At 56.9% G+C, this 14,436-nt stretch overlaps 2 protein-coding genes across 2 annotated transcripts in view; one reads left to right on the top strand and one right to left on the bottom strand.

The window, feature by feature from the left end:
- The window catches only part of LAMC3 (laminin subunit gamma 3), a 37,651-nt gene that overhangs the window by 10,152 nt on the left and 13,063 nt on the right, over window positions 1-14,436 (top strand). Inside the window, exons 2-5 of the mRNA XM_028497382.1 lie at window positions 4,070-4,374; window positions 8,898-9,028; window positions 12,372-12,538; window positions 12,899-13,017. Of these exons, the coding sequence (XP_028353183.1) occupies window positions 4,070-4,374; window positions 8,898-9,028; window positions 12,372-12,538; window positions 12,899-13,017 (722 nt within the window). The remainder of the gene's footprint in view (window positions 1-4,069; window positions 4,375-8,897; window positions 9,029-12,371; window positions 12,539-12,898; window positions 13,018-14,436) is intronic.
- LOC112065490 (ATP synthase subunit ATP5MPL, mitochondrial-like) lies at window positions 9,583-9,882 on the bottom strand. Its single transcript, XM_055089657.1, has 2 exons — window positions 9,705-9,882; window positions 9,583-9,626 (listed from the first exon to the last, which is right to left on the bottom strand). Exons 1-2 carry the CDS (start codon window positions 9,880-9,882, stop codon window positions 9,583-9,585), a joined length of 222 nt encoding a protein of 73 aa, XP_054945632.1.

Here is a 14,436-nt window from a genome sequence, read left to right as displayed (position 1 = left end):
GGCTCACGGGCCCAGCCGCTCCGCGGCATGTGGGATCCTCCCGGACTGGGGCACGAGCCCGCGTCCCCTGCATCGGCAGGCGGACTCCCAACCACTGCGCCGCCAGGGAAGCCCAGTATTTGTCTTTTGATGACTGGCTTAATTTGCTTCACATAATGTCCTCAGGGTTCATCCATGTTGTAGCATGTGTCAGAATTTCCTTCCTTTTTAAGGCTGAATACTATTTCACTGGGTGGATGGACCACGTTTTGTTTTTTAATTAATTTATTTATTTTTGGCTGCGTTGGGTCTTCGTTGCTGCGCGCGGGCTTTCTCTAGTTGTGGCGAGCGGGGGCTACTCTTCCTTGCGGTGCACGGGCTTCTCATTGGGGTGGCTTCTCTTTGTTGCAGAGCACGGGCTCTACGCGCACGGGCTTCAGTGGTTGTGGCACGAGGGCTCAGTAGTTGTGGTTCGCGGGCTCTAGAGCGCAAGCTCAGTAGTTGTGGCGCACGGGCTTAGTTGCTCCGCGGCATGTGGGATCTTCCTGGACCAGGGCTCGAACCCGTGTCCCCTGCATTGGCAGGCGGATTCCTAACCACTGTGCCACCAGGGAAGTCCCTGGAGCCCATTTTGTTTATTCGTCATCTGTTGATGGACACATGGGTTGCTTCTACCTCTTGGCTATTGTGTGTAATGCTGCTGTGAACATATGTGTCCAAATATTTCTTCAAGACCCTGCTTTCAATACTCTGGGGTCTATACTCAGTAGTGGAATTGCTGGATCATATGGTAAGTCCATTTTTAATTTTTTGTGGAACCGCCAAACTGTTTTCCAAAGCAAATGCACCATTTTACACTCCTTGGAGCAAGAGTTCCAACTTTTCCACATCCTCACCGATGCTTGTTATTGTTATCTGATTTTTTAAAATATATATATATATATTTATTTATTTATTTTATTTATTTAATTTGGCTGTTCTGCGTCTTAGTTGCGGCATGCATGTGGGATCTAGTTCCTCGACCACGGATTGAACCCGGGCCCCCTGCATTGGGAGCGTGGAGTCTTAACCACTGGACCACCAGGGAAGTCCCTGTTATCTGTTTTTTAAAAAAATAATAGCCATCCTAATCGATGTGAGGACCAATTTTTAAAAATATATGTAACAGCTTTATGGAGATATAATTTACTGTACAATTCACCCAATTCAAGCATACAATTCAGTGCTTTTTAGTATTATTCATAGAATTGTATGCCCATCACCACAATCCATTTTTGAACATTTTTATCACCTCCAAAGAAACCCTGTGCCCGTTAGCAGTCACCTCCCCCTGCCCGTTAGCAGTCACCTCCCCCTGCCCGTTAGCAGTCACCTCGCCCTGCCAAGTATTCACCCAACACCCCAGGCCCTGAAAACCACTAATCTACTTTCTGTCTTTCTGGATTTGCCTATTCAGGACATTTAATATAGGTGAAATCATACATTATATAGTCTTTGGGATTAGCTTCTTTTATTTATCACAATATTTTTCAAGGTTCATCCACACTGTAGCATGTGTCAGTACTTTATTCCTTTTTCTTGCCAAATAATATTCCTTTGTACGATATACCACATTTTATTTGTTCATTTATCTGTTAACGAACATTTGAATTGTTTCCATTCTTTGGATTTTATGAGTACTGCTGCTCTGAACATTGGTGTACAAGTTTTTGTGGGGACATGTGTTTTCATTTCGCTTGGGTACACGGCTAGGAGTGAGATTGCTGAGTCATGTGGTAACTCTATGTTTAACATTTTGAGAAACCACCAGACTGCTTTCCAAAGCAACTGCGCCGTTTTACATCTTCACCAGCTGTGTACGAGGCTTCCGATTTCTCCACCTCCTTGCCAACACTTATTTTTGTCTGTCTCTTTTATTGCATCCATCTTAAGGGAGTGAAGTGGTATCTCCTTGTGGTTTTGGTCTGGCTAATGATGTTGGGTATCTTCTCATGTGCTCATTGACCATTGATATATCTGTTTTGGAGAAATGCCTATGTAGATCCTTTTTTCTGTTTTCCATTTTTAAATTGGGTTATCTGTCTTTTTTTTTTTTTTTTGGCTGTGCTGCACAGCTTGCGAGATCTTAGTTCCCCGACCAGGGATCGAACCCGTGCCCCCTGCAGTGAAAGCGCAGAATCTTAACCACTGGATCTCCAGGGAATTCCCGGGTTATCTGTCTTTTTATTTTTGAGTTGTAAGAATTCTTTAAATATTCTAGATAAATCCCTTAACAGATATAATGCTTTGCAAATAGTTTCTCCTGTTCTGTGGGTTGGCTTTTCATTTTTCTCAATGGTGTCTTTAGAAGCACAAAGTTTTTGATTTTGATGAAGTTCAGTTCATCTGGTTTTTTTCCTTTGTCGGTTGTGCTTTTGGTGTCACATCTAAGAAGGCTTTGCCTCACCCAGGTCATGAAGATTTACTCCTATATTTTCTTCTAAGAGTTTTATAGATTTAGCTCTCGCTTTGGGCCAAGATGTTTAAACAGAGGATTGAAGTGACTTCTCCTCAGTGCATAAGGAAGACTGTGGACAGTGACAGAGGCGGCAGCAGCGGGAGAGGCCTCCTGGGGTATCTGGGACCAGGGCAGAACAGCCAGAGGGAAGAAAGCAGGTGTGGGAAAGGGGTGGAGAGAAGTTCTGTGCTGCTCTGGGCAATGTGGGTCGACTGCTAATAGTAGAATTTAGGGGAAGGTTCTCTCCGTTGGTCATTCATTCGTTCATTAGTCCATCGGTTTTTCTTTCTTTTTTTTTTTTTTAACATCTTTATTGGAGTGTAATTGCTTTGCAGTGGTGTGTTCGTTTCTGCTTTACAACAAAGTGAATCAGTTATACATATACATATGTTCCCATATCTCTTCCCTCTTGCGTCTCCCTCCCTCCCACCCTCCCTATCCCACCCCTCTAGGCATTGCTTGCTGACACCGTCGGGGCAGATGAGGAGGTAGGCGGCCGTCCTCCCCACCCTCCCTGCTCCCTAACCACATACCCCTTCCCATCCCGGCCTCCCAGCTCTGAGTAATTGTGGTGGATCTGGAGCCATTGTGAGTGCTCCTGCGGCATAAAGGTGGCAGCTGGGCAGAGAGGAGCGCAGGGTGGGACCTGAAGATCCCACATCTTGACGTCAGCAGGGTGGGGGAGGGGAGCAGGACTAAAGCTGATGGAGAGGCCACTGGGAGAGGGGGGACTGGGCAGAGGGGGCCGAGGAGGGGACCCAGGGTGGGCTGGGAGGAGCAGCCCAGGAGCAAGACCCAGGAGGCAGGGCCAGGAGTGTGGGCTGCACGGAGGCCTGGGGGAGGGGGCTTCCAAGTAACAGGGATGATCCATGGCCCAGGCAGTAAGGCAAGGCGTGGTCCTCTGGCTGTGACCGCAAGGGGCTCTTGGTGAGGAGGCTTTGCAAGAGCAGTTTCTGTTGAGTGGCCCAGAGAAGCTGAATTGCAGTGGACTGAGGGTTAAATTGGGAGATGAGACCATGGGGCCAACAGATACAGACTTCTCTTAAGAACTTTGGATCAAACAGAAGTTAGATGGAAGCAGGAGAAAGAGAGGGGTTCAGGGGGGATTGTGTTAGGATTGGGGGGCTTGAAACAGGCATGTCTCCAGACTCCAGGGGTCTAAAATCACTGGGAGGGAATGAGACCAAAAGGCACAGGTGGAAGGTTTGGCTTTGTTGGAGTGTAGTAAAAGAAGTGACTTTCTAATGGTAGAGCAGGCTTCTTCAGGATGTGGCAACATCCCATTGCTGGAGATAGTTGAGCAAAAAGAGATGGCTGCCTGTCAGGGGTGTTACACTGCAGATTCCTGTGCAGGGAGACACACGGGCCTAGTTGAGGGATGGCAAGCACTTGGGAAGCATGCCAGCATTGTCCTCTCCTGTGTCCTTGACAGGCGTCACTAATTAATCATGGCACACCCAGCACAGTGCTCCAGGCAGCCTCTAACGATCCATCCAAGAGAGTATATGCAGCACAGCCGTTCTGCTCTCCCTGGGCCAGGATTCTGACGCTCCCTTCCCTTCTGCAAAATGGGTCCACGTCTTCCCACTGCAGGGAAAGCTTACGAGATCACCTACGTACGGCTGAAGTTCCACACCAGCCGCCCTGAGAGCTTCGCCATCTACAAGCGCAGCCGGGCCGGTGGTCCCTGGGAGCCCTACCAGTACTACAGCGCCTCCTGCCAGACGACCTACGGCAAGCCCGAGGGCCAGTACCTGCGCCCCGGCGAGGACGAGCGCGTGGCCTTATGCACCTCCGAGTTCAGCGACATCTCCCCGCTGAGCGGGGGCAACGTGGCCTTCTCCACCCTGGAGGGCCGGCCCAGTGCCTACAACTTTGAGGAGAGCCCCGTGTTGCAGGTCAGAGAGGAGTGGGGCTGGGTGGGGGCAGGGTTGGGGCAGGGGCTGGGCTGGGCACTCGGGTCCAGGGGACCACAGGGAAGCCTAAAAGGGCAGGAGGACACAGGGGACTGTGAGAGCTCCCGTGGTTTTCAGATTTGAAACAACAGAAGCTTTTGCTGTATCTGAATCTTTTGTGGATGACTGATAATGAAATAGATGGAAGAGGGTGCCCTGTGACAGCCACCAGCTCAGCTGACCCCTTCCTTAGGCAGGTGTGGAAACTGAGGCCCGGAGTGGGGAAAGGACTTCCCAAGGGCACACGTGGGTTGGTGGAAGGGCCCGGCGCAGGCCCTGAGGGTCCTGACTCCTAGCTGGAGGTTCTGCTGGAACTCCCTGCTGGGAGCCCCGCTTCCTCCCTCTGTGATGGACGGCGTTGCCTGCCCTGTGTGTCTCCAGCGGCTGTGACGGGGATAAAAGGGAAAACACGAAAAGAACGTGAGTTTGGAGTCATAGAGTCCTGGGATCTGTGCTGTCGGGCAGAGCTATCCGACAGAGCTTCCTGCAGCGACAGAAATGGTCCCTAGCAGCACCCTCCGGTATGGTAGCCACGAGCCACGTGTGTGTCTGTAGAGCACACGAAATGTGGCTAGCACGAGTGAGGAATTGAATTTTCATTTTAATTTCATTTTAATGCAGTTTAAACAGCCACATGGGGCCAGCAGCTGCCACGTTGGACAGCCAGCTCTAACGTGACCAGCACAGTGCGTGTCCTAGAAGAGATGCTCATTCACGCTTTGAAGATAAGAGTTCGTGGTAGCTCAGCCGTCTCATCCTCATGGCAGAGAGCATGGCAGGCTTGTGGCTGTGTGCATCCATACAGGGCCCCCATCCTGCCCACCTGGGTCTCCGCAGCTTTGTGGCCCTACCAGTATCAGCACCCACGCATGTCCACATTTCTGTGCGACAGTGACGGTTCATCTGTGGATGTGGTGGTCTGTTTGATGTTTCGGGGCATCGGACGGCCCTCTAGTCCACTTCCCTGCGTTCCGACAGACCTCTGCCGAGAAAAACTGCTATCTTCTTCCCTCGACATATTCAGAGCATTTCCTTTGCCTGTCTGGGATAACGAGGGGGCTGGGATTAGAATCCCGTTTGTTTCTGGAGGGGACACTGAGGCCCAGAAAGAGCTTGTGCCCCACCCAGGCTGTCCAGCACAAGAAAGCACGGTGTCAGCTGGCTTGAGGTCCCCAAGACCACCCTCAGCTTCAGTGATTCACGGGAAGGACTCACAGAACTCAGAAAAGCCGCTGTACTCACGGTGACGATTTATTACGGTGAAAGGATACAGACTGAAGCCAGCAGAGGGAACAGGCACATGGGACAGGTCCAGGAGAGACCAGGCATGGGGCTTCTGGGTGTCCTCCCCTAGTGGAGTCGTGGGGCCAGTGCTGATTTCTCCCAGCAACGGCATGTCACAAGTGCATTGCCAACCAGGGAAGCTCACCCGTGCCTTGGAGTCCAGGGTTTCTGTTGGGGGTCAGCCACATGCACATGGCGGACTGCCTATGGCTGACCTTGATCTCCAGCCCCTCCAGAGAGCAGGCTGATTCTGTGAGGCCCAAGGCCCCCCCATAAATCACATTGTCAGCATTAACCATCTGGGGTGGCCCAGGGCCCCAGGTGAACAAAGTTACTCTGATCAAGCAGGACATTCTGAGGGCTTGCAGGTGACCCCCCAGGAGTCGGGGGCAAAGGTCAGAACTCTCTCAGGCAAGGTTAATCCTTTCTGGCACAAAGTCTCATCTCCAGACGCCCAGGCCCTGCTTATCCCATTCAAAACGTTCACTGGTGGGGCTTCCCTGGTGGTGCAGTGGTTGAGGGTCCGCCTGCCGATGCAGTCAGTGGACACGGGTTCGTGCCCCGGTCCGGGAAGATCCCACGTGCCGCGGAGCGGCTGGGCCCGTGAGCCACGGCCGCTGAGCCTGCGCGTCCGGAGCCTGTGCTCCGCAGCGGGAGAGGCCACAACAGTGAGAGGCCCGCGTACCGCAAAAAACAAAACAAAACAAAAAAACGTTCACTTGTGATCATCACATGATTCTGTTGAAAATGACAATTTCTTCTCCGTGGGCCTCCAAGCTCTGTAGATTAGAAAACATCGGCCAGGTCATCTGAAGACAAAGCTCAAGGGCTGGGCACCTGCTCTGCCTGCATCTGTGCTATCCTGACAGGGGGGGCCCCCTGACTTTTTGCCCCTTGTGTCCTGGATGCTGTCCCTAACAGAAAAACAGCCTTTTCAGAAATGAGACCCCTGCAGCCCCCAGGCAGAAGGACAGAGAAGGTCGGAGAAGGACAACAAAAGCCAAGCCCCCCCTCCCCTTCTCTCCCCTCTGGGCACCCCCAGGGTGGCGCTTCCTCTGAGGACGTGGAGCATTTGGGGTGTGGGGTAACGAAGGATGTGTCCATGCGGCTGCTGTGTCTTGGGTTCCTCTGTCCTCCATGGGGGCCAAGGACCTTGGGGAGGAGGCTGACCCTCTCTGGGGTGCTGGCTGGAGCAGAACCGCTGCTGCTTGAAGACGAAGCTCCTGCCTCCCGGTTCTCGTTAACGCTGCATTCTGCCTCCCACGTCTGTCCAGAGTCAACCCGAGAGCCCACTTGTAGTTTTAGCTGGGCCATTGCAAGTTGCACAAGGTCCTTGCCCCTGTATATTGGGGCTCCGGTTTGCCCCCAGAGTTACCTCTAAGGCATCAGGGAGTGACCCATACAATTTGGGCTAAGGGAACAAATGCCCCTTCTCTCTCCCAGCTCCCTTCCTGGTGTCTCAGGGAGATTTTGATGCTGTTCCTATCAACCATTGTCTTCAAGACTGATGAAGCAGGTCATAGGCTGCAAAGCAGGTGCAGGAACCCAAAGAGGGGTCACTGCAGGCCGAGACCTTGGGCAGGTCATTGCCCTCTGGGCTCCATTAGTATGATGAGGGCGTTGGGGTAGATGCAGGAAGGCAGGCTACCTAGTAGCTAAGGCTGGGACCCTGGGGTCAGATAGATCCAAATCCCAGCTCTGCGTGCACCAGCCGTACAACTAGGAAGCAGAGTACTTACCCTCGCTTATCCTCTGTCTTCTCATCTGTAAAACATGGGTAAGAATAACACCTCCCTGTGGGGTTATTGTGAGGACCTGAGCCATAACCACTCAATAAGCACCAGCTACTGCACCTTCCAGCTTGGACATCAGCTGGTTTGGGTTCTCTAGGGGCACTTTTTCTGGAGAAAGAAAAGACTCTTGGACCATCAGTTGTGCTCTGCTGGGTTCCCACCCTGGGCCTTAGCCCCTTGCTCCTCAGCTGCTTCAGGGACCAACCAGCAGCATCAGTACCACCTGGGCACGTGTGGAAATACAGAGTCTCAGGCCCCACCTCTGATCAGAAGCTGCATTCTAACCTGATCCTTGAATGCACACTGACATTTGGGAAGTGATTCAGGGAGTGACTCCCCGGAGGTTCACAAACTCAGCTGAGTGCTGAGGTTCCCTCTGAAGCTTTCTGGCTCTGGACCCCTCCCTCGCTGAAGCATCCTCAGGTAGAGGCCCTGGGCCCCAGGCCATGGGCTCGAGAGCTGCTGCGCCCGAGGGGATCGGAGAGGCCCGCTGGCCTGAGTCATGCTGGGGTGAGAAGTCAGGCTTTGCCAGTTCATTTTCTGTCCTGATGGGCCTGATTGCTAAACCAGCAGCTGCTGGGCTGAATTAAAATGCTGATTAACATTCAGCTGGAGCTACCTCTGATTATAACAGTAGGCAGATGAAAATGTCAGCTTTCACGTGGGCTCTCCCCCACTTCCCCACCAGCTCTTCCAGGGGGAAGCCTCTCATTCCGCCATCAGCAAGTATTTATCGAGTGCCTGCCGTGCGCCAGGCAGAGCCCGGGCTGGGGATGCAGCGAGAACCAGGGGCCCTGAGTCCTTGTCCTCTTGGGGCTATGTTCTGGTGGAACAGATGTCACCTGGGGCAGGTGCCTTGTCTGTGGGAGCCTGATCCTTAGAACGTGAGAAGCCTATAAACCCAGGGCCCACCCCACGCCAGGGCGCTGGGACGCCTCTTCCCTCAGCTGCCCTCTAGAGTGGGGGTGCAGTCCTGCTGAGGAGTCAGGTAACCTGCGTGACACGGTTTTAGATGGGCTGCTCCAGCACCTCGACCATGTGCCAGACTCCGTGCCCCGCCGCTGACATTGGCCATCCTCCTCCAGCGCCCTCCTGGAGCCGACATTATTCCTTGTCCTGTTTCACAGATGGGGAAATGGAGGCTCTGAGACATTGAGCAAATGCCCCAAAGTTGCACAGTTAGGAAGGGGCCGGGCATCCAGGTTGGTGTGACCCAAAAGCACAGGCTCCTTATTTCTGCAGTGTTCTCGGAATTTGTCTGTGTTTGGCCTGTCCCTGTGTCCCAGAAGATGCCCCGGGGAGCCAGCTGGACCCTCCAGCAGAGCAGGGTGCGAGCAGACACTCAGGAGCCTGCTGACGGCGCCCTTTCCCTTCCCCCTTGTCCCCCAGGACTGGGTCACCAGCACTGAGCTCCTCATCTCCCTAGACCGGCTCAACACGTTTGGGGATGACATCTTCAAGGACCCCAAGGTGCTGCAATCCTACTACTACGCCGTGTCGGACTTCTCTGTGGGTGGCAGGTAGGCGGGAAGCCGGGCAGCGGCCGGGACGCTGGACAGGGTGGCTGCCACGTGGGGCCACCCGGTGGCTACCGTGGAGGGTAAAGAAACCACTTCTGGTGCTCCGGGGGGGAAAGGAACAGGAGCCTGGTTCCTGGGCCCGGCCCTCGTGACCCCCCTGCCTCCCGCCTCCCAGTCCCGGCACTCGAGGCCCTCGTGACCCCCCTGCCTCCCGCCTCCCGGTCCCGGCACTCGAGGCCCTCGTGACCCCCCTGCCTCCCGCCTCCTGGCCCCGGCATTCGAGGCCCTCGTGACCCCCCTGCCTCCCGCCTCCCGGCCCGGCATTCGAGGCCCTCGTGACCCACCTGCCTCCCGCCTCCCGGGCCCGGCACTCGAGGCCCTCGTGACCCCCCTGCCTCCCGCCTCCCAGCCCCGTTCCTGCTGCTTTTCCCACGTCAGCTGTGTTTCCGCTGCCGTCAGCGGGACACACCAGCCCTTTGCACCTGTGGTTCCCTCTGCCTGGTGGTCCGTCCCCCTTTCTTCCTTTTTTTTTTTGCATCTGACAGTACATTCATTCACGCCACATGTGCCCATGTGGGGCCACGTTCCACGCTCTCGTCTAACACGTAGAACCTGCTTAAATTTCCAGTCGGACCACCGTCCTGTGGGACGTGGGCTCCAAATGAAGCTGGTTAACAGTGGCCATAAGCAGGCGCGGGGCCCCAGGCTTTCAAAGCTTTGCTTCTTTCATCAGCACTGACGCGCTTCGAACTGGTGGAGCCCATCGACCCCATCCTCCCCCACATCTTCTGGTAAACTTGGGTAGAGTAGGGCTTCCTGGGGACCCAAGCATGTTTAATAAGGCTCTGAGGCATCTCCAAACAGTACGAACGGTTCAGGCCACTGCAAAGCCCCACGGCCAGCGACCCAGAAAGGTCACCGAGGAAGGAGGCACCGCACTTCTGCCCCCTTCTCATGTGAGGGGCGTCGGGCTGTTCCGTCGGGACCCCTGGCCCTGGCCTACGTACTCCTCTAGCTTCCATCAGTGCACGTGGTAGTTTAAGCATCTCGCCTCTCCAAGAAGCAGGGGCCATCCTGTACACACGTGGCCACCTGATACTGGGCCCTCCAGGCACAAATGATGTCTTCAGCGTAAACGCTCCCTCATCAGTCTCCTTCTTGGAAAGGAGAGAGGAGACAGATGTGTTCCCGCCCCAGGCAGACAGTAACCAGATCAGTCCCTAGGAATCATGTCGCACGCCCCAGATTAACCAGGATAGGAAGCCAGGGCAGGGTGTGCTGGTGGTCAGGGAGACCACCCTGCAGATGGGGACCCTGCGGGAGGCCGGGGGGACCACCCTGCAGATGGGGACCCGGCGAGGCTGGAGATGTGAGGGGCAAGCATCCCAGGTGGAAGAGCCAGCACGTGCGAGGCCCAGGCTTGAGGAGCAAGGCAACAGCTCTGCAGCTGGAACGGGGGGCGTGGAGACGGCTGGAAGATTGTCGGGGCCATGGACCCAGTTTATGCAGTCAGTGGGAAACGGCTGAGGATTCGGCCAGGGTGGCGACAGGGTCGGATTTCTGAGACACCCCAACCCCTGACGTCGCAAGGGGGCAGATAAGAGGAGAGAGAAGAAGCTGGTTGGGCAGAGACGGCGGTAGGATGGGAGAGGTGTGGATCCGAGAGCGATTTAGGGTGGGAAGTCAGCTCCACGTGGGAGAGGTGGCCCATGGGGGTGGGGGCGAGGGGCTTCCAAAATTCAAGGGTGTTTAGGTGGCGTTCGGAGAGGTGAAGATGTCTGGGAAGGGAGCACGGGCCCAACGGCCTACACTCAGGGTGTGTGCCCCCTCTGGAGGCCGGCGCTCGGGAGTGAAGGGGAAATGGGGGGGTGTCTGTGAGGGCCCCTCTGCTGCCCCCCCCCCGCCACTCCCACACTTGATTCAGGTCAAACCGCCCGGGAGCAGGGCCTCTCCAAGGATGGTGGATGGCGGCGAGCTGCAGCGTCTGCCATCAGGGGGCTTCGGGACAGAGAACATCTGGGCCCCAGCTGCCAGAGCCGGACCACCCTCAGGCCAGCGGCTGGCTGGGGGCCAGTGGCCCGGCACACTGTGTCCCACAATGGCCTGTAGGAATTTCACTCTTTCCCTTGGGAGCAGAGGGCTTCGTGGAGGAGGGAGTGTTTTGCAACATCCCCGTGGGGCCATGGGTGGTCCCTTGTCCCAAGACGGGTGACCACTGTCTCCCAAGACTGCCTGGTGCCCGCCTCACCCCTGCCAGAAGTTCTGGGCATTACCTGCCTACCCTGAGCTCCCAGGGAGGCCTGGCGAGGAAACAGTGCTCTGTGCCCTTCCCAAGCCCTGTGTGCCCAGTGCCGTGGGTACTGGCAGCGGTCAGAGGTTCTTCAGCATCCGCTTAGGACAGAGCGTGGCACGTAGCTGATGGGGAGACACCAGGTGGCCGCAGAGGAGTGTCTAGGAGCTCAGGGTCTGCGTGGAGCAGGGGAGAACGGGGTTCAGATTCTAGCTCTGCCACGCAGCATTCGTCTCTTCGTGGTCTGAGCCTCGGTTTCCTCATCTGTGAAACGTGGGCAATTGTGGTCCCACCTGCTGCAGTGGTGAAACTCCAGAGAGGTGATGTGAGCTGACGGCTCTGTTGGGGCTGCTACAGAGGAAGGCTGGGAGCCGGGAGCCGTGGCCATCCTCCGTGTGCCTCAGTCTGGCCACCCGGGATGGGGGCGATGACCCCACCGGGTCAGGCTCGGCCGAGCACGCTGTGTGGCCCCCTGAGCCCCTTTGTTCCTGCCTGATTCCGCCTGTCTGACTGCGGGAGGGGGGCTGGGGCAGGCCCAGGGCTGCCCTCAAAGGCACAGGCTCACTGGGGTCTTGAGATGAGTTGGGGGCTGTCCTGTGTCAGGCACAATCTCCTTCTCATCCCTTTAGGCAGGAAGGAGGGGGCGGGAGGCGCCGCCCTGGCTGCCTCCACCTCCCACCCACTGCCCTGAGCTGGCCCGCCCTCTAGCCAGGAGACTGAGGTGACTTCTTCCGGGGTCCCCCTGGGCCCCTGGGTGTGGTGCCTTCAGTGGCAGCATCGAGAACTTTACCATTACTAACTGGTGGCCTCGGGCAGCCGCTCTGTGCCTCGGTTCCTCCGTCTGTTCAATGGGGATCATAGAGGGCTTGTGAAGATGCTATGGGTTTACACGTGTACAGAGCTCAGAACAGCCCGGCGCGCTGGGTTCCGTTCCTGTTGCCCCGGGCACATAGTAGGAGTTCAATAAATCAGGAGCTGCCTGGTGATTAACCCCTTCTCCGCCGGCACGTCCCCCGGCTCCCGGACACCCCCACCCCCGCGTTCTTTTCCCAGGTGCAAGTGCAACGGGCACGCCAGCGAGTGTGGCCCCAACGAGGAGGGCCGGCTGGTCTGCCGATGCCGGCACAACACCGCGGGCACAGACTGCGAGCGCTGCCTGCCCTTCTTCCGGGACCGCCCGTGGGCCCGGGCCACAGCCGAGGCGGCCAGCGAGTGTCTGCGTGAGTGTCCCGGGACCTCGGGGGCCGGAGGCCGGGGGCGCAGGCCAGGAGGCAAACGCCCCATCCCTGGCGGCGGGGCCGCTCCTGGGTGGGCCTGGCCGCAGCTTGGGACTCTAAACCCCGTGCAGGGATGAGGAGGAGCCGAGGGAGAGCTGGAGGGGGCACGGGATCCTCCGTCCTCACCGCCTCGGGCAGCCCCTCGGACCCAGTCTCCCCGGGTAGAGGCGTGCGTGGCAGGAGGGCTGAGAAGGACCCCCAGCTTGTTCCTTTGTGTCAACTGCTCCAGCCACAGCTGCCGATCAAAGCCAGGCCACCCCAGGTCCCGGGGGTGCTGAGCTGCGCACCCAGCCTCTCCTGCAGGCCCCCAGGCGGCCCTTCGCTGCCCCGGCCCCCATGCGACGTGGCTGGCACTGCCTAACCTCACAGACACGCTGGAGGGGATGTTGCCATCCTACTTTTTCCAGGAACGGGGGCCGCGCGTAGGGTGGGGGGCTCCTCCCAGCCTGGCGAGCCCCTCCAGCTCCCCTCTGTCCCCAAGCCCTGCCCTCCGCCGGTCATCTGGCTTGCTCCGGCCTCCCATGTGTGGCTGGTGGTCGCTGGGCGCCAGACCCCACCTAGCTCTGCTGCTGGCAGGAGGCATGTCTTCATGTGCAGGCGCTCCGGGCGGCTCAGCCTCTGGACCCACTGTGCTCCTGGGCTTGGGCTGCTGGCCTGCAGAGCTGGGGTGGGGAGAGGACGGCTTGTTCCATGGAACAGGGTGCTGTCTGCAGGAGCCTCCCGGGGCCACCGGGGCCCTAATGAGTTTCTGCTGCCCTTGCTGGCCTGCCTCCACCAGGAAGTCCTCTCGGGGCCAAGGAAGCTGGCTGGCTCACCCGTTCTGAGTCTGGGGCTCTCTCCATGGTGGGGACACAAAAGGCCAGATTGCTTCTCCCGTCAGGTCCTCACCCCCGAGGTCACGCCTCTGTCCTCCCAGCCTGGAACCTGCGTTTCATGCCTGACCCCTCGTGCTCCCCAGTCCAGGCAGCCCCTGAGCCTCATTCACGTCCCCCCAACCCATCTGACTGTGTCCTTCTACACAGTCAACACTGTGGTCCGGCCGGTCACCGCTCCTCTGAGCATCTGAAGCCCCCACCTCCCTGCTCTCCCAGCCCCCATACCCCGTCTGCCGCCCAGCTGAAGGCACTTTCAAGTGCAGATGCGATTATATTCATCCACGGAGCCCCTTGCTCCAAGGTGAAGTCCACTGACCACGGCTGGCTGCCCAGCCTCCCTGGATCAAGCCCTGGCTGACCTCTTGACCTCATAACTGCCCCTGCGCCCCTCCCTGTCCCGTCACAGTGCACAACGTCTCCACCCTCTGCCCTGCCCATCACATGACATGCCACCCTCCCGCGCCACACTGGGTGAACCTTGCTTCTCTGCCTGTGCCACAACTATCCTCTCACCTCCTGCCTGGGACTCTCCCTTCCCTCTCCTTCCCTCCTTTGCCTTCCTTCCTGCTCACCCTTCAGGTCCCACTTAGCTGTGACTTCCTCCAGGAAGGCAGCTCTGGGGCCCTCCTTTCACCTTCCAGAGCCTTCCTGCTTCTCCCGTCACAGCCCTTCACCTGCAGGATTTTCACCTGCTTGCTGCATCTGACCTCCATCAAACAGTGGGACCATGTATGCAGGCACTGGTCCACACCATGCTGGGCTCACCATGGGAGCCAAGACGGAGCCGATCTTTGGTACATACTTTTTTTTTTTTTAACATGAATGTACTTTGTTTTTTTATTTATTTATTTTTGGCTGCACTGGGTCTCCGTTGCTGCGCGAGGGCTTCTCATTGCGGTGGCTTCTCTTGTTGTGGAGCACGGGCTCTAGGTGTGCAGGCTTCAGTAGTTGTGGCACGTGGGCTCA

The sequence above is a fragment of the Physeter macrocephalus genome, chromosome 13 (genome assembly GCF_002837175.3).
Source record: "Physeter macrocephalus isolate SW-GA chromosome 13, ASM283717v5, whole genome shotgun sequence".
NCBI lineage: Eukaryota > Metazoa > Chordata > Mammalia > Artiodactyla > Physeteridae > Physeter > Physeter macrocephalus.
The sequence above is the reverse complement of the archived record's forward strand: the minus strand, read 5'-3'. Positions and strand labels throughout refer to the sequence as shown.